This window comes from Myotis davidii, unplaced genomic scaffold (assembly GCF_000327345.1).
Source record: "Myotis davidii unplaced genomic scaffold, ASM32734v1 scaffold1663, whole genome shotgun sequence".
Lineage (NCBI taxonomy): Eukaryota > Metazoa > Chordata > Mammalia > Chiroptera > Vespertilionidae > Myotis > Myotis davidii.
This window is the reverse complement of record NW_006293910.1, coordinates 202,903-226,896: the sequence shown is the minus strand read 5'-3', so window position 1 is coordinate 226,896 and position 23,994 is coordinate 202,903. Positions and strand designations below refer to the sequence as shown.

The following is a 23,994-nucleotide window of genomic DNA, read 5'->3' as shown; positions in this document are numbered from 1 at the left end:
CAATGCCCCCCCTGCCTGCCTGGTTGCCCCCAACAGCCCCCCACTGCCGTCCTGGTTGCCCCTAACTGCCTCCCTGCCAGCCTGGTCACCCCTTCTTGCCCGCCTTGTTGGCCTGGTCACCCCTCACTGCCCCACCTGCCAGCCTGGTCACCCCTCACTGCCCCCCTCTGCCAGCCTGGTTGCCCCACACAGCCTGCTGTTCAGTCGTTTGATCATCCCTCACTAACCCCCCTGCTGGCCTGGTCACCCCACGCAGCCTGGTGTTCAGTTGTTTGGTTGTCCCTCACTAACCCCCTTGCTGGCCTTGTTGCCTACTCAGCCTGTTCTGTCGTCCGTTCATTTGTTTTGGATGTGATGGCCCCTGGCTCTTTATATATATAGACAGTGCTCTGGTACTCAGGCACTTACAAGAAAAAAAATCATCATGAAAAGTAGCTCAGCGATCATTACCTCTCAGTCATTTGCATATAACCAGTAAGTTTTGGCTACCCGGATATTAGACAATTAGAATATCAGATAGAGCCAGGCCAGAGTGGCTCAGTTAGTTAAGCATCATCATGTGCACAGAAAGGTTGCTAGTTCAATTCAGGTCAGAGCACATGCCTGGGTTATAGGTTTAATTCCCAGTCAGGAAGTGTATAGAAGCAACCAATTGATGTTTCTTTCTCTCTCTCTCTCTCTCTCTCTCTCTCTCTCCCCCTCTCCCTCTCCCTTCCCCTCACCCTCCCTCCCTCCCTCTTTTCCTCTCTTCCCTTCCTCTTGCTAAGCATGTCCTGGGGTGAGGATTAAAATTAAAAAAAAAATAGATAATTTAAGCCTTTAAATGTTCTAACTTGGAATTTCCAGATTCCAGAGGCAAACATTTTACATATAAATTAAACGTTACCAAAAAGCTGAGCTAAAAAAGGAGGATAAAACAACATACAGAGTATACAAAGAAGGAAGCACTCAAGATTCTAGAAAAATATCATAAAATTGCAGGAACAATAGAATTCTAAAAGCTGAGATTTTTTTTTCAGAGAAATTTGTTGTTTAAAAAATATATATGAGCTACACAGGAAACTTTTAATATAATTGTTTAATGAAATGGAAGACTAAGTCCAAAGAAGAGAATAAATTCAGTGTTTCATTGAAGTAGATGAACTCTCAGATCATGTCTGCTTAAGCCTATTCCATGCAGTATAATTCTAATATGGGTAATAAACATTCCTTCCTTAACAAAACTACTATTTTAAAAAAGATTCCTACAAATTTATTTTTATTTCATTTTAGTTACAGAGTCTAACTAGAATTAAGTCAACTCGATATTTGTATTTAGGGGAATAATGTCTTTTAAACGTTCTGGATTGTCTAACATGCACTTTGCTCAGGATTTTCCCCTTCTTTTAAACCCATGTGTATTTCAAGGGAAATTTAATCCATATGTCCCTGACTCACTCACACTTAACTCATCAAAATGTTGTTTAATAAAAGCTATTTGATGTTGAAAAAGCCTTATGAATCTTTATAAGTCTTTCTTCTCTCTCTTTGAATTAGGAAGTTGCTTTGCCAGTCATAAATAGTATACACAAAGATTCATGTTCAGCTTCAAACACAGAATTCACAAAGCTCTTAGAAACAACATTAAGCACGTGCTCATTTCTTAAAAAGCCAAAATATTTAGATTTCTAACATAACTTTTTAATTCAGTCAAAGAGATATAAAAATAAGTAAAAGCTTCACCTTGAATATTTAACCTTCTTAGCCTATATCCATTATTTTTACAACATTTTTACAAGACCATTTCAGAGTCTGCAAATATTTCACTGTACCCATTTTTCTGTATTTCCAAAAATGTTTGTCACCTCCAACCATGGATTCTGTAGTCTATAAAATTATAAACACTTTAAAGGTTCTCTTAATTGTAGCAGGATCCCTGCTAACCAAACTATGTAAATTTAAAATATAATTAAAGAACATCATTCAACTATGTGTATTAGACATCAACCATGATGCAAATTATTTATAACATTCTTACATCTTTTTTTTTAATTTTAAAAATAAGCCATCCTTTGTTATGCTGTGTTTCACAAACTACAAAGCTGAGGTCTATCTTTTTCTAATACAGTATTCTAGTTGATATTTATTTTCATATATTACTTTTTTCTCTGTATGGAAAATTTTGCATAAAGCTATGACTCTACTGATGTATTGTTATACTTACTACCTAAATGAAAAATTGGGGCAATAAACAACTCAACTATCTTATCAGTAGAACATATCTCTTCTATACTGTATGTAGGGGACTAAACTTCCATGTGCCATGGTTTTCATATTAATGAAGTATATGAATGTGGATATTAATCATCTACTGAAAATATATGGGACATCTTGTTTGTCACATTTGGAGAAAACATTATGTGAGATAACATACTGTTTTTCTAATCCCAAATTGTGGATATTAGCAAATTAGAGAAGAGGAGAGGTGAAACATTCATCATCGAATACTGCCACACTTATGAAAGCACTGGTCCTCTCTGAAGGACTTTAGCACTAATTCAAACATTAAGGGAATAATGGATTTTACACTGTATTTTGAAAAGTGCTAGACCAAAGGACAAAGAAGTTTTCCTGTGTACTGAAAATATTTTTATTTAATTATTTTATTTCCATGGCTTGAGGCTATCGAGACAGAGTAATAGCCTGCAGAAGAAGGTACTTAAACGAAAACAGTCAACATTAAGGATAAGTATTTACATGGCAACCAATTTATAAGTAATTATCACAGTAGAATATGCTCCATCAGTTTAAATTACCAGTCCAATAAGTTTAAGTCTAGAACTTTTTATCAGCTAAAAGATGGGAAAGTCAGGCTGAGTTTGCTGTGTATATATTGTTAAATATCTTTTCCCAGATAAAATAATTAGGCAGTTTTACTGATCAGAAGATGACTGATCATGCCCTGGCCCATGTTGCTCAGTAGTTAAAGCATTGGCCCTCCCACACTGAAGAGTTGAGGTTCGATTCCAGGTCAAGGGCAAGTACTTGGGTTTCGGGTTCCTTCCCAGCCCAGTCAGGGAGCATTTGGGAGACAACCAATCAATGTGTGTCTCTCACATCTCTCTCTCTCTCCCTTCCTCTCTCCCTCTTTCCCACTTTAAAAAAAGAAAGAAAGAAAGAAAGAAAGAAAGAAAGAAAGAAAGAAAGTAAGAAAGAAGGAAGGAAGGAAGGAAGGAAGGAAGGAAAAAAAATCCTCTGGTGAGGATTAACAACAACAAAAAAAAGAATTAGAAGAAGAAAATAAAAATAAAAAAATGAAGACGATGACTGCTCACAATGCTTTATTTTTTTTAATTCAAAAGTTCTGTTACTTTTTTAAAAAAGTACCAGATAAACAGTTAAGTATAGTTGCAGTGCTATACCAGTTCAATTTGTATATAAAGCAGAAATGTTAAGAATCAGGTATCACAACAAATCTCTAAAAAAATAAGATTGGGTTGTGAAAATGAGTCTCCATAGAACAGTCAAGCTTTTTTGAGGGGCCGGAGGGAGAGGAATTAATGAAGTAGGTAAATAGTAAAAGAGTTAAATGTGGATTGGCAAATGAAGCTGGGGACTCAATTAACATTTGTTGAGTAAAAATAATACTACAGGCTGATAACTTTGCAACTCTATGAATTAGGTATACTTCATTTTAAAATATGGAAACAAAGGTCTAGACATCATGATCACTTAAGAAGCCCTTGTTAATTCTGTTATATTAGTGTTTTTTTAAGTCCAAAATGCAACCTAGCAAATTATATGGGTTATTACCAGCATTATTTTTAAATGACATATAAGAGAAAAGAAATATATTGGAGAGAGAGCAAGATTTTGAAAACCTATTTTAAGAAATAATGACTGAAAACTTCCCCTACCTGCTGAAAGAAATAGATACACAAGTCCAGGAAGTACAGCGAGTCCCAAACAAGAGGAATCCAAAAAGGCCCACACCAAGACACATCATAATTAAAATGCCAAGGATTAAACACAAAGAGAGAAGCTTAAATGCAGCAAGAGAAAAGCAGTCAGTTACCTACAAGGGAGCGCCCATAGGACTGTCAGCTGATTTCTCAACAGAAACTTTGCAGGCCAGAAGGGAGTGGCAAGAAATATTCTGTGATGAATAGCAAGGACATACAATCAAGATTACTTTACCCAGCAAAGTCATCATTTAGAATTGAAGGTCAGATAAAGAGATTCCCAAGTAAGAAAAAGCTAAAGGAGTTTGTCACCATGAAATGTTGAAAGGTAATCTTTAGGAAATGGAAGAAGAAAAAGATTAAACATATGAAAAATAAAATGGCAATAAATACATATGTATCAACACTTGAATCTAAAAATCAAAATAAACTGGCAAGAAATCTAATGAACAAAATAAAGTGGTGAATAAAATAGAACCAGAGGCATGGGAACATGGAACAGACTGATGAATTTCAGGGAGAAAGGGGGAGGGGAGACAGAAAGAGATTAATCAAAGATCTTACTTATGGACACAGACAAAAGGGTGGTGAAGGCCTGGGGTGTGGTGGGAACTGGGTGGAGGGGGCAATGGGGATAAAAAAAAAAGAGGGACATCTGTAATACTCTCAACAATAAAGATTTGGAGGTGGGGAAAGAATAGATTCAAATAGGAAAAAAATCATTGCACATAGTAAAGATAAGAACTGGAAAGACCTATTTGTTCTTATTCTTTGATGTCAGATTCCAACTTGGCTCAGGTTGGATGTGGTTATCTAAGGAAAACAGATATATACACAATATATACTATATACAAGACATTACAGTGGGTGTGTTGAGTAAAAATGCATATAAGGTTAGAGTTCCTGTTTTCAAGGAAGTGATATAGTCTATAGATGCAGTGGTTCTCAGCTTTCTGGTCCTTTAAATACAGTTCCTCATGTTGTGACCCAACCATAAAATTATTTTCGTTGCTACTTCATAACTGTAATGTTGCTACTGTTATGAATCGTAATGTAAATATCTGATATGCAGGATGGTCTTAGGCGACCCCTGTGAAAGGGTCGTTTAACCGCCAAAGGGGTCACGACCCACAGGTTGAGAACCGCTGGTAGAGGAAGAGCAGATAGAGGGGGAACACCCTAGATATACAGAGGAAATCATGATTACATAAAACAGGGTCCTTGATCACCATGTGGGTTCTGAAAGCCCTCCTAGATTAAGTGTTTTATATCTCGAGTCTGGAAACATAAGTACAAGATTTAGAAAAACGTAAAAAGTTGGTACTGAGAGTGGAAAACATCATTTGATTAAATTTCACCTTCTGTGTGAAACTACTGTAGTCCTAAATTATTCGTGTAAAAGTATGAAGCAAAGGAGTCTCTGGAGCAGAGACTGAGGCACTTACCTGTGGAGCTTTTTGTGCCTGGAGGAATATGGATTTTTATCCTGAAGACTACAGTGAGACAATAAAGCATTTTAAGCATGACAATGATAAGGTCCAATTTATATATTTTTTAAAAATTGTTCAGGCCACTATATAGGTTATAGTTTTAGGATGCCAAGACTTGAGGTAAAAGGCTGTTGTTGTCCAAACCAGAGGTGATTGAGAGACTATACTAAATTGGTAGTCAAAGGAAAGAGAAGGGAACAGCTACAAATAACACTTAGAAGATAATATATGAAAGACAGTTATAATTGACTAGTTGTGGGGAGTAAGAATGAGAGGGATTTGGTCTTGGAGAAGAAGTGATTTAAAAAAGTATTACAGGGATCCCAACATGGGGGCTGGCCAGACGGTAGTGAAAGAGAGAGTGAGAGTGAGTAAAAGAGTGAGAGGGGAGTGTATGGACATGTATGGTGTGTGTGTGTGGGAGGGGGCAGTTAGCTCTCACAAGAATCTCAGGGCTGGTGGATCAGGCTCTCCTGGTCAGGGAGCCCCTGCTATGGCCACAGGCACTCCCTGGATGGCAAGGCTCTGGCACAGAAACCACGCCATCATGAAGGGGGAAGCAGCAGAGACCAGGAGCACAGCCTCATCACCACCCAGACTGGCCTTGGACACTACCCCAATATGCACAGTGAGCCGCTCACCAGCCATAACTTGCAAGGGAGTTTTGCCGTGCCCCTACAATGAGTCGCACACCAGCTGGCTTGGGACATCACAGGAAGTCATACACCAGAGGAACTGTGTGCATGCCCAGGCTGAGGGACCAGATCTATGGGGGAAGGGAGTATAACTCAGAACAGAGACAATAAAGGTGTGAAACTCAAGGCAACCCAGCCTCTGGGCTGAGTAGTCTATGGCCACTGGACTACTAGGGCCTTCAACCTCTAGGATCTCAATCAGGTTGCCCAGGGACAGTGATTCACATGTACCTGCCCTAGAGAAGCTTCCAGGAGACAAGGATAGATACACCAAGGGACAAGATTCAACAACATCAGAGCAAAATCCAGCAAAACCCAATCTTACTGGCAGCAAGTCAGAGAAGAGATCCTTCCCACAAACAGGACATCTGCAATCAGGTGGGCAGTAAAACACACCCACTGTATTCTCTGAAAGCTAAACAATACCTCCCGCTCCTAAAGCCCTGCCAGAAACAGACTTTTGAGGGATTAAGATTGACAGCTGGCTGAGAGGTAAAGGAGGGCAGAGGTGAAGCTCAGGGAGCCAAGGGAACATTGCTGAACCAGGCTTGAGCCACATGAGGCTAACAAGGCTATTTTAAAGGGCAGATTTACCTCTCCTGCTTGTGGCCAAGGCCTGTGGAGACAGACACAAGTATTGGATCAGTTGATCAATAGATTGCCTGGAGCAGCAAGCAGCATATCCACAACAGCTTGCATGATGAGGTCAGAAATGAGTCACATAATCAGACAATGTGTGAGGAGATTCCGTACAAGAAAGGGAAAATAACATTCAAGATCCAGCTACATCAGGAGAACACAAATAACTCAAGTAGAGGGCTCTCCTAGAACACCCAGCTCAAGCGATCTGAGAGACTGCACCACTGGGTCCCACAAAACACCTTCTACATAGGACCACCCCCCAAAAAATCTGGGTGACATAGCAGTTTGATCTAAGACATAGAAAAAATACGAAGGGAAAGCAAAAATTGAGAGACAAAGAAACAATCCCCAAAGACGGGGATGGGGGGTGAGGGGAGGGGGGGGGTGGAATCGCCAGAAACACAACTAAATGAAATGGAGGCATGTAACCTGTCAGACAAAGAATTCAAAGTAAAAAAAAATGCTCAAAGTCTATTATTAGTTAATGTAAAGTGCTTTAACAATACTAAGCTAAACCCTCTCTTTCTTATGTCAAAATTGTTCTTGTATGTCTTATGTTTACTCTGTAGTATAAGTTCTTTGTGGGTGAAATCCATGATTTTTACTTACTGTATTCTTTCTTGGTGCCCAAGACAGTGATTATTTGTTTTGTTGACTACATGAATGAATGAATGCTGAGTTAAATATGCCTAAGCATTTAATTTACAAAGAGGAAACAACTTACTTACTCAGTAAAATATGGCAGTTATAAAATATACAAATACAAATAAAAATACAAAAATAAATAGTATGCATGTGATACAGCTAGAATAACCAATTACATTATAACTCTCATTGGTTCTCAGCATATTTTTAAATTTATGCTTTCTCTAAAATTCAGTCTTTCATATTTTTAAATAACAATTTGAAATAAATTCCAGAAAAATATAAAACATGTAATCTGTTTTAAGTGAGCTTTTTACTATGACATATACATGCAACAATGGTATAATTTTCTATATTCACTTCCATAAAACAGATTGCATGCTATGTGACAGATATTGTGTTATATGAAGAAGATAATGCTGTCTTCAAGTAGCTTATGCCAACTGGGAGAAACAGACTTCTAAACATATGTATTCAAGGTATTATAAATGCTGCAAGTAAAGAGGTTCCCAGGAAATTATGGAAACCTATAGGCAAGGCACTTAGTCCAAACAAGGGTTGCAAAGACATAGTCCTCATTGTCTAATAGATTTAAATCAGAGATTTAAATTTAAACCTCTGGTTTATTCACTCAGCTAGTCTAGTAGGAATTTACTCTTCTCCATCATTAAATGATATCCTAGGACTATAAAAGTATCAGCACTCCTCCAGAAAGTGAAAAATGTATTCCATATGCTAACTAAATGTGACATAACTAGAAACACAAATGTCAACTGACTCACCTATTGAATCAAAAGGCAGAACAAATGATCACATAAAACTCTCTTATTAGTATGTTTTTGTGCTAGAAAATAACTCAGTAATATTTTACTTAGACTATATATGCTTTGTAAGCTTTCTCTTTTATAGTTATTCATTGCCTTTGTTGAATATGCACTACTTTTGTTGGTTTATCTGTTCTGCAAACATATTGAAAATCATAAATGGTAGTATCAGATTGTCTCTCAGTATTTAAAAAAATATATTTATGCCCTAGCTGGTTTGGCTGAGTGGATAGAGTGTCGGCTTGTGGACTGAAAGGGCCTGAGTTCAATTCCGGTCAAGGACACATGCCTGGGTTTCAAGCTCGATCCCCAGTAGGGGGTGTACAGGAGGCAGCCAATCAATGAGTCTCTCTCATCATTGATGTTTCCATCTCCCTCTCCCTCTCCCTTCCTCTCTGAAATTAATAAAAATATATTTAAAAATATATATTTATCATAAACACATTAAATAATGTGTAATTTTAGGGGTTAGTGCAAAATAGATGTTCTACCATGATTAACATATTTTGTTAAAATGCAGTCTTCAAAGGCTTTCTAGTCTCTGTTTCAGACTGGTGTATGTTGAGTTTTACCAAAGATTGGTTTACTCAGATCTGAAAAGATTAATGTACCTTGTTAAGCACCTGTCTCATTTTTTACAGTAATAATGTGAGGAAACTGGTGCACTCGGGATGATTAGCTATTGTTAATCTCTGGATTATGTTTAAGAAGTCACCAACAGGCACAAAGAGGCAATTTCTTCAGCACTGTGAGATTTGTAGTATAAAATTTGGGTTTATAGAATGTTTATAATAGTTTTGGGTGTGTGCGTGCATGTGCGTGCGTGCGTGTGTGTGTGTGTGTGTGTGTGTGTGTGTGTGTGTGAATTAAGGGAAGCAGGAATAATGCTGAAAGTTAAATTCATTATTTTTGAAGTATGTATTCTAGTAGTTGGTCCGGTGATATTTTCCTAATTTAAGCAAAATGATTCTATAACTATTTTTAAGCAAGAAAAGTTTTTGAAAATTTCAGAGGATCACATAATATATTTGGACCATTATCAATATTCTTTGCATATAAGAAAGAGTCACTGTCTGGAGATTGCATAACTGTATTTTTTCCTTGAAGCATTTTATTTTACTTATATAGTTATTATTTTTGACATATCATTGCTTTATTTTTGTTTTTTGTAATTTATCTTTATTGTTGAAACCTTAAATCATTTTAAATGTTTGAAACCCAGGGAACTATCCTGAATTATAGCCATTTAAGATTTCAGCAACATTTTCCCCTTAACTTCCCTCTCTCCCAGGCACAAACACAAACACCTCTGTTTTCTTAATGCCTAATAAAGCTTTCCTGGGATTCCAAAACAAAGTTCCAACGTTCTCCTATACTTCACTAATTAAAGTTATTTTGAGATTAAAGCATTATATTCTTTTAATTCTATGGGGAAAATAATATAAGTTCAAAGTAATAATAAATAGTTTAGGTATGTGTAACTTACTTTGGCTGTGAGTTATTTTCCTACAAAATTTATCACTGTAAAAATAATTATAAAAATTTACTTCCCTATATTTTTGTCTGAATATTTTTTGGAATATTCTTTCACATTAAAAGTAAAGGATTTCCAATGTTATTTCTTCTAAATAATGTCAAGATTTTAAGTTTACTAATTTTACAAAGATTAGTCCATGTTTATATCCTAAAATAATAATCTATTACATGTTCTAAAAACAAATTGAACATATGGTTTCAAAGTAATTGAGGTTGGGGAAAATCCATATTTTGTTAATATTAAACTAAATTTAGAAAATATTCAAGTGATACTAAAATACAGTACATCAGGCTTGTCCCCGGATCGCGGTCACCTCCACTCATGTACACTATTTTTTGCCAATTTAAAGTCATCAATTACTTGTAAGGATGCCAGTTTTAATTAACTTCAACTCTTTGTTCCTATACCAGTATATAGGGTGGGGCAAAAGTAAGTTTACAGTTTTGAGTAGTCGAGAAACAGTATTTATTCTTGTTATTATTTATTAATTATTGTATTATTAATCCATATGAACAATTATTAATCCATTCCTTTTTGTTCTTTATATTGAAAATTTAATTGCCATAAATTGCCTTTTTAAAATTTATCTTTATTGTTGAGAGTATTACAGATGTCCACTTTTCCCCCCCATTGACCCCCTCCACTCTTCACCCATCCCCCCCTTCCCTAAGCCTTCGCTACACTATTGTCTCTGTCTATGGTTTATACATATAAGGTCTTTGGTTAATCTCTTCCCGCCTCAGTCCCCTCAGCCTTCCCTCAGAGATTCCTAAGTCTGTACCATGCTTCTATGTCTCTGGATCTATTTTGTTCATCAGTTTATTTTGTTCATTAGATTCCACATATGAGGAGATGATGTGATACTTGTCTTTCTCTGATTGGCTTATTTCACTTAGCATAGTACTCTCCAGGTCCCTCCATGCTGTTTCAAAGGGTAAGAGATCCTTTTTTTTTAAAGCTGCATAGTATTCCATGGTGTAAATGTATCCCAGTTGTTGTTTTTTAATTCATTCATCTACTGATGAGCACTTGGGCTATATATCCAGACCTTCACTATTGTAAACTGCATTGCTATGAACATAGGGGTGTTTATATTCTTTCTGATTAGTGTTTTGGGTTTCTTAGGATATATTCCTAGAAGTGGGGTCACTGGGCTGTTCCATATTTAATCTTTTGAGGAATATTTTTAGTGGCTGCACCAGTCTGCATTTCCACCAGCAATGTACTAGGGTTCCCTTTTCTCCACATCCTTGCCAGCATTTGTGGTTTGTTGATGGTAGTTGGCCAAGAGACATATGGAAAAATGCTCAAAGTCACTAATCATCAGAGAGATGCAAATTAAAATGACAATGAGGTTTCACCTCACACCTGTCAGAATAAATTGCCTTTTAATTGCTAGAATGCTATTGACTCCCCCTCCCCCCAAATGATTAATTCCTGGTGTATGAGAAAAAAGGAAGTAGCCCTTGACCTCTGGAAAGTGGGCTGGCCCTTAAAACGGAGGCCTTGGTATTGTTAGGAGTTGGCCTGGAGCTCATAGCTAGACCATGGTGCTCTCCTTTTGGACACAGCCTCACAGAACACCAACATCAGACAAGGTCACGTGATGATGATGTGAGGCTAAAACAACCAGACAAAAACAAGTTCATTCCCCATACTACCTAAATATTGAACATCTCTTCTGGCTAATAATATGAGTGACTGCTACTTCTTTGCCATTTGCAGCTGCCTTGATCTAGTTCTCCCTCCATTTAGATAAGATTTATTAAGACACCCAATCAGAATTATCCCTGACAGAGTCCAATCCAGAATAAAGTCCTGCTTTCTTCCTTGAACCCTTCCCAAAATCATTTAACCAAAGCCCAAATTCTATAGGAAGTCCTTCAAACATCCACTTGCTAAGTCACACCATTTCCTATGTCTCCCTTGTTGCAATGAGCAACAAACCCAATTTTTTCAATTATAGATGTGTTTCTGATGGTCTTTGGGCAAGAGGATATTCTCACATTCATAGCCGAAAATTGTGAATATTGAACTATAAATTTTATGTAAAATAACTTTGTAAACTATAAAGTTCTATTAAAAAGTTGATGTATTAAGATTTCTAGGCTTAGAATTTTGTTTTCAGTAAATTCATCCAAACCCATGAATGTTTTTTTTAACATTCTACTTTTAAAATATATTTCATGAATAGTTCCCTTCTCAAATATAAAACATATGTTATTTTCTACTCTATGTTTACAATCTCAGTGAATTAAAGACTCTATGGCTCTAAAGAGAATTTATTCTTTTAAAAATTCTTTTCACTATGTTTGGGTATTAACCTTTGTTTTAATTCAGATTTTAAATTAGCATTAAAGTGAAAAGTTATATCCCTCTCCTTTCAAAAATAATAATGGATCAAGACTTCTTAAACATTATATTCCCAATTTAAAAATGTAAATGATTTTTCTTTTTCTTTAATTACCACTTTAAATGACACAGCTTTAAAGTATTATAGGCATCAATAAGGGAGGAGGTTTTGTCCCATCCATTTCTTTAACCGTACTTTATTATTTGTCACTCATATGCATTGTATTTTATCCTTTTATTGCTATAGTAGTGATTGGATTGAATATACCTACATTATATTTTTAAAATATATTTTATTGATTTTTTACAGAATGAAAGGAAAGGATAGAGAGTTAGAAACATTGATTAGAGAGAAACACCGATCAGCTGCCTCCTGCACGCTCTCTATTGGAGATGTGCCTGCAACCAAGGTACATGCCCTTGACTGGAATCGAACCTGGGACCCTTCAATCCTCAGGCTGACGCTCTATCCACTGAGCCAAACTGCTTACGTCTACATCATATTTTGATAACATTATATTTTATCCTTTTATTGCTATAGTAGTGATTGGATTGAATATATCTACATTCAGGTCCCAACTCACTACACTAATCAAATTAGAGGTTAAATTTTTACCAGTTTATCTTCTAGAATAGAACCTGCTGGATCACCATTGCTCTTGCTTCCAGAGATGCTGCCCCGTTTTAACTTTTTTGTTTTTTAAAGGGATCGAGGCTTTCAAATACCCACATCTTCCAGATGGAAGATCTACTGGTTTGTGATTGTTCCTTATGTAAATATCTTAATATGAGATCCCTAAAATGAGGTCTCCCAAAAGGGATTAATGTATAATCCCCTCTCTCTATTGCTGTAGTGGATTAACTCTGTATTCTCTGTGACTGGTTTGCTTCCTGAAGGCTACAACAAAAAGACTCGGTGCTCCTTAAACATGGAATTGGAAGTGTAATTGAATACTAGTATTTCCAAAGGACAAGGGTAAAAATGACACACAAAGCTGAGTATTTTATGACGTGACTTTCTTAAAGAAGGACCCGTTTGAAGCCCTTTTATAAAACCCCATAAAATAGCAATTCAATAGAATAAGATTGGAGTAAAATCAAAAGGTAGTGCAGTGTCCTTTCAGAAACACAAAGAAACAATTAGAGAAAATGTGTTACCTGTTAAAAGTTTACAGAGCTGTATTTGAAATTCATAATATATTTCAGTAAATCAGTGTGTATGGTTTTCATAATATGTTTCATGATATATTTTCAATTTAATTGTTTGGATCTGTTGAATTACTTTTTAAGAGAAAGAAGCACTTTGCCATTTTTTATGTTTTGACCATTCTTGGACTCCAATTGCCAGAAAGCTCTATTAAACCAGAAATCACTATCCTTCTGTGTTTAGAATAAGGACTTTCCTAAGGTTTTATTTAGCAAGGCCCAACGATGAATAAGAAGATATTTTGTTTCTGATGTGAATCACATCACCTTCTTTCTCACCTTGTCCTAAACAAGATAAAACATGGGTTTCTCCAGAAGGGAAATCAAAGAGTGGCATCCAAAGGAGTCCTGGTAGTTTAAGGGTTAAGGGAGCCGGTTGGATGCCTCGGCTTTGGGGATTTTGAGCTAGGCTTGGGAGGATGGGGCGCCTCTGAGCGCCGAACAGACCCTCCAATGAACACAAAGGAGGGTCTGGGGAATAGAAACCCAAATCCACTTGTAATCATACAAGAGATTCAGGCATAATTACTTGAGCAACCTAGATTAAGATTGATGAGTCTTTAAAGTGACGCTTCAGATCGACCGCTTTGCCCTTTGGAAAGAAAAACCTCACGGAGCTAAGGTGGACCCCTGACTCCGCTGGCTCTGAAGCGGAAGCTGCAGGCCCGAGACCCCAGCCAGGCCCCTTGCGGGCTCCAGGCAGGGAGAGAAAGCACTAAAATAAACGAAAGGGTTTAGTGTTTGTCCCACCAGGCAGGCAGTCACGGTCCCGGGTGTAGACTGACACTGACACAGTTTGCTTCACATCCACCCCTTTTTAAGCGCGACGGAAGCCAGCCTAGTCCTCTCCGTGCCTCTGGCGACAGAAAGGCCGGCTTTGTGCGGCTGGTGGCAAATTCCTGGTGCTTGTCCCCGGAGCGCGGTCACCTCCACGGCCCGCGCCCCGCCTCCCGCTCTGCTCGCGTGGCTGTACAAGCTGCTCCGCGAGGAGCCGCCGCGAAGGGTCCTGACCTCAGTGTCCACAGGGGACCCTCCTTTTTATCTCTGCTTTGCTGTTATTGTGACTCCTTTGACTAAAATGCAAGTGAGGGGGGAATGGAAAGGAATGCAATGCGTCCTTGCTACGGAAGAATGGACGTTATTTCTGATTTCCTTGTCTGTAGTCCAGCTAAGAATGCCTCCCCTCCCGGGAATCTTAAACGAACTGCTAAGCAATCCCCTTTTGTAGTATTCTAATATACGAAATTCTTAATTTTCAATTCTAACTCAGATGGAAGGGATTTGAAGTAAGCACCTTGGTAGACACATTGCCTAAAAATCTTTTGCTGCAGCTTGCTTAATTCCTCTAGTTTAAAAAAATTGAGAATTAGAACTTTTCGGCTGTTTTCCTGAGAATCTTTTTGTTCAGATGTCTTAACAATTTCACCATCTTTTGACTGGTTCTCTGTTAGAAAAATCACTGCTATGAGTTTTGGTTTTTTATCTACATAAGAAATGTATTTAATGTCCGTGTGCGCGCGTGTATGAGTACGTGGCACGCCTCGGGCCACCGATGTTAACCCTCCTGCAAGATGCAAACCCGTAGTGCCTTGGACTTTCTATATTATCATCCCGCCGGCTTCACACCTCCCGCACAGATCTTGGGGAACTCTGCTGCCTAGTTTACGGGGCTTTACTCAAGGACCGTTTCCTTCCAGCCGTGCTGACTGCCTAGAGTTTCAGACAGCCAGGGTGCTCCGTGCAGAATGGGGCCTGGTAGAGTCCGTACTGCACTTTTTAGTTAATAGCAGCGTCTCACCAATCATGTAGGATTTCTAGGAGGAGGTTGCAAACTCGTTTACTAAGTGTTACTTATTCGGTTCTCTGGCCTATTGGGTTTTTATAAAAAGTATTTATTTCTAGTGTCGTTTTAAGGTAATTTGTGAAAGCTAAGCTGACCTTATCTCGCATGAAAGGAGCTTGCTACATAGTATAAGCACCATCTTTTTGGTGCATCTTTAAAAATAAAAGCCTATGGTACCACTCTGGGAGGAAGCCAGAGAGACTCACAGGGACTTAGCCTGACTAGAATGCCCTTGTCTTTCAGGCCCAGTGGTCCTCAGCACGCCTGCCCAGCTCATCGCTCCCGTGGTGGTGGCCAAAGGGACTCTCTCTATCACCACGACAGAAATCTACTTCGAGGTAGATGAGGATGACCCCGCCTTCAAAAAGATCGACTCTAAAGTGAGTTAAAGTGATTAGGCTACAGTACTGGTGGCCGGGAGGAAGTGTTTTTCAATTTTGCTGGGTTTTAAATGAAAGCGGGGGAGGGGAGCAGATTCCCATCTTTCTCATAGAAAATAAAATGAGTGAAGTAACACATGCTTTATTTTATGGGATTGAAGACTATATTAACGATTTTAAATTCTGTATTACCAGAGCAGGCACATTTTAACAGTCTGTCTGTGAGTGCCTTTGTGTGCATTTGGGTAGATTTGGTAGTTAAGCCAATTGCTCCCAAGTCCCCGTGGTACAGAATCTCAGGCTCTCTGAGAAGACTGGGAAGGGTTTTATGAAATTTCTTAGAGATCACTTTTAATTTCCAAAAATGTAGATTGCAGTGTGAATTATTATTGATTGAAAGGTTATAAGGAAACCGCAGGGAGGGGGTTACATTTAGATATAAATTAATCTCCATTATTACATCCGTTTTTTATTTCCTGAAATAAGAATGGGTTTTACATGTGAATTTAAAAGGAAGAGAAACTGATTCTCTGGAAAGTTTTGACTTAAAATGTGTATATGCTAGCGCTGGGATGTTTAAAGTTTGTATTCTTCTCTGGGTGTAATGCAGAAAATACACGTTTGGAGGATTTGAAATGCATATGTTATTTGTTTTTTTATGTCTTGTTTAGATTTAAAAACCTGAATATTAGGGCAACTCTACACCTCTGCACTTTCTTCTGCAATCAGTTTTATTGTTATTTTAACTTGTATGTATGTACAATTTGTAAACTTTTTTTCCTGAGGTTAAGAATTCAAGAACAGAAGTGTCATGCTAGATATTTAAGAATCATTTTATAAAAGTCTTCCTTTAAAGTAGTTTTCAGAGACAATTATTCTAAAATAGTCAAAGATAAATGCTCCCATAGATCCAGAACTTTATCCTTTCTATGTAAATTTTATATAGAAATAAAGCATTATAAAATGCTATTTGTAGAATAGCAATTAAAATTCTAAAATTTACCCCCACTTGAATTAACTAATAACCTTAAGGCCATAGGTGATTAGTTCTCAGCACTTGTTGACTATTAAAATACTCTCTGAAGGATTGTTACAGGACTTCTTTCACTTCTAGATCCAAAAGAATTGAATTTTACAAATAAGTGTAAATATAATGTATTTGACTTTAAATAATTTAAAGTTTGTCTTTATGCTTTTATTATTAGCTAGCCCTATAAAGTAAAAAGAAATTTTGGATTTCTGATTAATTTACTCAGCTATTTGAATACTGCATAAAATAAGGTCTGACATTAACTGGTCAGAAATTATCTTCATTTTATTAGCTAGTATAGTTTTCATTTACAAATTTCAAAATTTTCATTATGATTTTGATTAGTTCATTTCTGTGAGTTAGCCTGATGTTTAACTTAGCAGTCTTCACTAAATTTTTTCTTTATATCATCAAAAAATGGCACAGAAATAATAACCTAGAAGAGCAAGCTTTCATGGGTAGATTTAAATTGTTTCTGTCATGGAAAGAAATAGTCTTTTAAGTAAGTTAGAAAGTGAGAGTATACTGTTATCTTCTGTAGCTCTACAAAAAACATTGTAATGTTTAAAATATTCAAGTGGGTTTAATATTCAAAATGAAGCATTACATTTTTTCAAAGAAAAACAATTTAAAGTGACACACAACTTTTATTTTACCTCTTTATTAGCTTCTAATTAAATAAAAACCAGCAAGAGAAATTAAAATCTAAATCCCAAAAGTAATTATCCAGTGTATTTCAAGTGCATTTTTCAAATATATAATTCAGATATTCAAGCGTTATTATATACGCTGAATTCAAATTTCTTTGACTATATTTAAATAACATTTCAAGTATATTTGTGGAATGTTAGAAATAGAACAAGCAATATATTTGAAACAAAATGTAAACTTTTTAAAGTTCAGATACTTTCAAAGACAGATAAAGTATTGGGAGGAAATCTACCTTTAAATGGTATCTTTGATAGAGGAAAGTGTCTGGAAGTATCCAAAATGGCAATTTAACTTCTGTTCACCAAATCACAAAACACAAACATCCACACTTCAAAGACAATGTGAGATCACAATATTTGTTACAAATAAAAATACACATTACACTTTCCTTCAGATGGCATATCCAAATCGTGTTTACTCACAGACAGACGCACCTAAGTCACCAAGATTGCTATAATCCTTTGATAGTTAGTCAGAGTGTTCCCTGTGGTCTTGCATTACAGCTGGGTTGTTTTCAGGGTGTCATTGTCTACTTTCCAAGAGAATTATGAAATCCTTTGTAAAGAAGTCTCTAATACTTGTGGGTTGGGGGTTTTCCTTTATCTGCTTTCCCCACTGTTTTTCTCCCCTTGGAGGGGTTGGTGAGAATGCCTAAGCATTGTATTATTCCTTTTTAAGGAAGAGATTGTTTGCACTGTCAAGTGGTATATTAGGTATCGAACAGGAAGTGTACACTTAATTAGGATTTTGAGAAGACTAGTAACGTTTCGGCTGTTCTCTAAAGTTTTTCCAAACTTTTTGGGTTGGTCAGGATCTCTCTTGCCAGTCGCCACGTTTGTTTGGCAGCGTTCTCTAGCGCCGAGTGAGGTTTGCCTTGAAACAGGTCTAGATTAGGTAGGAAGTAGTGAGGGCACCGCCGGCACTGCAGACAGGAGATAAGTTGCAGCAAAATGCCGTTGAGCCTATCGCCCAGGCAAGACTCGTCCCAGTCGGACTCCCGGGGATGCTTTTCACACTCATAGGAAACCAGAGTCTTCATGTGGTAATTGTTCAGGGGCTGGCCAGGCAGTTCCAAGTGGCGGTCCCGTAAGGTTTTGAGGATGGACAGGCATTTCTTTCTGCAGCCCCCCATCTGCAGTCTGTTCTCCGCTTCCGCGAATTGCAGCACCCAGGCGTCGCTCTCCGCCGAGCTCTGCTTGCCGGCCAGGGAGTGGCACTCCTTGGACAAGAGATTGAACCCTTCCGCTTTGACCTCCGCCACCCGGTTGGGTCCGGGCCAGGGGATGTGGGGAAGTGGCCAGTGGGCAGCACTCCTCGGCCAGATCCCGGTGCATTTAAATGCAGGGGTGATCTGCACCACGTACCGATCTCGGATTCGCAGTTTCACTTCGCTTGTGTCTGCCACCATCTTTACCACATCCCTGTAGCTACATTTGTCCACTGCTTGAGCCACCAACGTCTGAAACCTGGACCGGATTTTGCGCGCCGAGAGGTAGCCGGAGGCAGTAATGAATTCCACCCAGAGGGACATGCTCCTTTTGCGCCCATCGCTCAACTTCAGCACCGCGCAGCCGGGCAGCGAGCCGTCATCCACAAAGTTAAAAACCCCCATTTGGTTAAGGTAAAGCACCACCTCAAATTCGGTGGGGGAGATGACCTCCAAGCCCTCATAGCGGTTGTCCATTTCGTTGAGGGAGCTGATAAAGCGGGGCTCCTGCACTTCCACTTCTTTCAGCACGTCGGATACGACTTTGCAGACTTCCCGGATAGTTTTAGCAATGGCAGCTTTCCTGGCTTGGCATTTTTCGTTGTAGTATTTGTTCAGATGGTACACCAGCTTGGCCTGGGCCGCGATCATGTTGGGGCAGAGATCCGGATTGTACACCGGAGTCTCGCAGTAGGCTGTGGGATCCAATGCGGCTGCTAGAGCTGGAGCCAACTTCGCGCAGAAACGGCCCAGCGCTGTCAGAGCGTTTCCAAACCGGTCCGGACGCGCCGCTGCGGGGGTTCTAGTTGCCGCGGTCCGCTCCTTGTGTCTAGGCGCCCAGCGGCTCTTAAAGTGAAACACTGTCCCCCTCCCCCTTTCTCGGCCTCTCTTCCTCTTTTAAAGAATCCTGGTGGGAGAGAAACGCACGGAGAGATCCCCTTCTCAGTTATAAAAACAAAGTTGCGCTGATACCCAGCAAAGCTCTTCAGGAGTCAAAATAAACCCTTTCCGTCTTTATTTACCCTTTCCGAGAGTCATTGTGTGTGCAGGACTGTTAATCAGGTGGAGGAAAAGTGTGCTGAGTGTGTCAGGGGTGAGTGTGCGTGTGTATATGTCAGAAGAAGCTGCTGTCGGTTTGTCTCAGAGCCCAGATGCACTCGTGTGGAAATTATAAAGGCAGGGCCAGGCAGGCTGGCGGCCAATCGCCACTGGGCTCGTCACGACAGCCTCCTTTGGCTCCAGCCAGGCTTATTAATCCCCCTCATGGATATAAGCACAGGAACTAAAGGTAGGAGGCTGCTGCAGGCAGAAACCCACCCAGGCCACCTAGACACTTTTGGAAATCAAGAGGAATCTCTCAGCTTTGGTATTACTTGAAGCATACTGACATTCTGAAAAAGACTGGCCAAGTGGTACTCTTGGTGCTGAAAGCCGTTTGTCTTTTTACCGCTGAAATTCATATACAGGTGTATGAATGGTCATCCATCAATTAGTGGACTAGTTGGGGTTTTCTAAGACAAGAGTCACTAACTTATATTTAGAGGAAGAAGATCATTAATGTCTGTTAATCCTGGAGGTCTTTTAAAATAAATACAAGTTGAAAGTTTGCTCTTTCCTGATTATGCAGGTTGGTTTTCTGGATATTCCTATATGTTAGAATGACTTTTAAAAATATTATGCAGTGTGTTGGGGCAGATCATGTTGGGGCAGAGATCCGGATTGTATTTGTCCCTCATTTGCAGTTATTGAGAAGGTTCCAAAAATTATTGCTAAGTGTGTTAGATATCGTCTACCCCACTTTAAGTTAGAATGTTTTTAAAAAATGTTTAGTATACCCCTCCCTCCTCTTTGTACTGTGGTAGGCTTGCCCAACATTACAAGTGGGACACTAAGTTTTGTATGTATTGATAGAAATATTTGAGAAATCAATTACCTCTGTGATGGAGAGATTATTAACATATGGTCATAACGAGCTATATGTGAAATTCAAGAAAGATAATTGAAATGAGACCCACTGGCAGACAACTTTCCTGAAAATTTGCAGATTTGGGTTTTCTTGCTCATTTTTACAGATGTATAATTAAGGATATATCTCGTCTCTTAAGTGTCCTTAGTGCTGACCTGACAATAGACTTCTAATTTTATATGACTCTGTGTGATTTGATTAAAGGAAAATGATTAAAGATTTTAAAAGAAAATTAATTTACAGTCATCCAGGATTTTTAATTAAATATCATTTTGGAAAAATCAGAAAGAAATAAACATTTCTAAATTTGGAACCTTGAAACAGAGGAGAAAATGGATTTATATAGAATTTTTTTGTGGTACCAATTATGTCCTTAATGTAATAGTAAAGGAAAGAAATACTACTTAGGGTTATGTGGTGGTTTTAAAACCTAGGCAGATTTTTAATCGCCAACCTTTAATTTAGATGCCCTCTCTTCCAAATTAAGAATATTTCCAGCAAAATCCTCTAATGCCTGGTAATAATTTTTTAGGCGCTTTCTTTCAGAACAGCTTTTAACAAGATCTTGTTCAGGGTCCCCAATTTTTACTCAATCTTTTGATTGGGGGGAGATGGGGAATGGCAACAGCAGAGCATCACAAAGCCACCTATTATTTACTTTCTCCTTATCCACGAGTGATACATTCTGATTTAGCTTAAAATAGTACATTAGATTTGGAGCTTAAAGCATTCATCTGCACTATTCCCCGAGAATCTTCTATACCCTTAGGGACTGGGGTTGGGATCACCGAACGCCCCTCCTCACTTTGCCAGCTTTGCGGGTGAATGCACTGCTACCTTTTGGCAGTTGGAAGAGGAAGCAAATCTGAGCGGAAGAACCCATGGCCACTAAGGCAAAGATGTGCGTTGGTCTCTGGGGAAAAGCCACCTCTGTGTTTCATTCAGCGCAAGTCCCCATGTATTTCCCGCTGGTCCCCTCTCTCCCGCTACTCCGCATTCCCGGGCCGTCCTTTCCCCTCTCTGTTCTCAGTCCCATAGGCTTTATTTCTGTAAGCCGTTATTTTAAAACCTTACTCTCTGTGCGGGTTTCTTCACGTCCGCTGAAAGCCTTCGTCTCTGCCCAGGCACCTCTCAGCCCTGGGCCCACATGTGGTTGAAGCCAAATCGATGCGTGCTTGTCCCTGGCCGCGGACCCTGCGCCCTGCGCGCTCCCCCTGGGGTTCAGGCTAGAGTTGCTGGGACCCGACTCACCTCTTCATTTCTTGGGCCACCTGCATATTTCCCTGGTTATCGAGAACCTGACGCAGCCTGGGACGTGTAGGCCCGTGGCCGTTCCGGGGACCGTGGCAGGGCCGTCCAGTCGGGTCTAACGCGAAGGGCGGGAGGGCGGCCGGCGGGCCTTGCTGCAGCCAGGCGCGCAGGTGGCGCATCTTTGGGGCGCACTGTGAGGCTTAATTGGGTTAAAGCAGCTAAACACTGAAGCACTTTGTGCAAACTAATTGGTGTAACTGGGGCCTTTTCCTAACGATTTGCACTTTGAAAAAGAAAATGGATGTTGAGAAAAGGACTAAGAAACGCGTTAGTTCTCCAGTGTTCCACGAAAGTGAAGTCCTTCCGTTTCAAGGACACCGGGAGTGTTTACTGATCTGCTTCCTACAGCACCCTGCTTCGCCCAGGGCACTGACAGTGATTTACATAACATAGGACTCACCCACGCGCCATAATCTCTGTGGGTAAACTGTAATACTCCAGTGCAAGTACTGCTTGTTGCTGCATCACACTGATTTTCTATTACACCGAACACGAGAAATGAATTGCTTTCTGTATCCGAACCTTTCCAAAGATCTCATAAACCTCTCAACTATTGAAGGGAAAATCAAACTGTTCTGAGGAGTGTGCTTTCTATCTCTTACTTCTTCTTTTTATTGAAATAACCTATGGAGAGGAACTTAAAAAATATAGTATATTTTAGGTATAATTTAGCCTTTTTAAAATCAAGGTTTTGGAGTTAGATTTGTTTTATGGGAGTAACTTAACTATTGTATAGTAAAAAAAATTTTTGAAATGTCATTTGCCCTATTGAACTACTTACTTCAAATGATGACTTAATACATGGAGATAGCTTAAAATCAATTTATTTACGTATATGAAAACTTGATAAAACAATTTGTATGACACCAGCCTTATATGTTTTTACGATGAATAAAATCTTGTGTGTCCCATGCCTTAGGATATGTGTTAATTGTTTTCATTGGTATGCTATGCAGGCATGTTTGACATGAGCTAATAATAGAATGATAATTGAAGAAAACTGACCTAATTGAAGGGGGGAGGGAGGAAGCAAGAGTCTCATGATTTAATGAAAATCTGAAATGCTTACATTTGAATGGTATTTGGAATTTTAAGGACTAACCAATTCGATTTTTTTTTTCCATTTCATTTACCTAGTTTACTAGGCAGCCTTGATTTAAAAGATAACACTTAGGAAAAAAAGTCCAAAGCAGTCACAAGTTCACCATTATCATAAATTTTGGTACTTATTAATGAATATTAAAAAATCAAATACTGTGATTTTTAACAATTCAAAGCATTCAAAATAACAATGGCAAAATATTTTTTCTTAAGTGCTATTTCCTAGGTAACTTATCCCCATTTTGTAGACCTGCTTATATTACTGGATAAACAAAGTAATGCAAAAATAGTCACCTTATTAGAGTTAAAGAAAAAGTCTATTATGTTGAGAAATATAGAACTGCAAGGTTTCTGTTTTTAAAAAAATCTAATTTGAATTACATGTTCATAAATTTAAGCACTTGTGACCTTTCATCTGGAAAAATTTATCTGTTAGAGGATATGCACACACATGTTAAATGTTCACAAAGACATTGTTTTGTGTTTTTTCATTATCTGCTGGTTGCTATTCTGTTCCCAAATATTCATGAATTTAAAGTTTTATTTTTTAATATGTGCTTATTACACTGGGGAGATAAAAAGAATATGAAGTTGAGTTTATTGAATTATTTTTATCCCTGTTGCTGGAGTGGCTTTGAAGGCTCATTGTAAGCATTTGATTCTACCCACCTCTTCTTCTTTTTTTTTTTTTTTTTAATGTACCCAGGCTACTTCATCTGTTTTATTCTGCCAGACACAATATATTTCCTCTTTTTTTTTTACACTAGAGAAATTAAAGACAGATATTTGTATAGGGTTTTCTTTATGTGTCACATTAAATAAAGTAAAATAGGGGGAATTTTTCTGGTAATCTAATTTGATGACATCCATACCTTTTTTCCTAGTGTGACTACTGGTATAATAACATTTGAAACAAAGTAACTCGAGAGCTTCAAAAGTCTCAGTGATTTCTTAAAATAGTTATTTTATATTTTAATATCAGGTTTATGACAAAGTAAAGCAAAGAACTGAGTTCACTGTACAATTTAGACCCTATTTTATTTCTTCAACCAGAGCATCCCGATAATTATGGTTATTTTTTTAAAGTATTTCCTTAATTCTTCACTTGAATGA

General features: G+C 38.4%; 2 protein-coding genes across 2 annotated transcripts in view; one reads left to right on the top strand and one right to left on the bottom strand.

The window, feature by feature from the left end:
• LOC102752968 (neurobeachin-like) overlaps positions 1 to 23,994 on the top strand; it is a gene marked incomplete at its 3' end in the record, with an annotated part of 248,705 nt that overhangs the window by 42,184 nt on the left and 182,527 nt on the right. Inside the window, exon 3 of the mRNA XM_006767789.1 lies at positions 15,419 to 15,555. Coding sequence (XP_006767852.1) covers positions 15,419 to 15,555 — 137 coding nt within the window. The remainder of the gene's footprint in view (positions 1 to 15,418; positions 15,556 to 23,994) is intronic.
• MAB21L1 (mab-21-like 1 (C. elegans)) lies at positions 17,237 to 20,712 on the bottom strand. The gene has a single exon (XM_015566548.1). It carries the CDS (start codon positions 19,152 to 19,154, stop codon positions 18,075 to 18,077), a length of 1,080 nt encoding a protein of 359 aa, XP_015422034.1. The 5' UTR covers positions 19,155 to 20,712; the 3' UTR covers positions 17,237 to 18,074.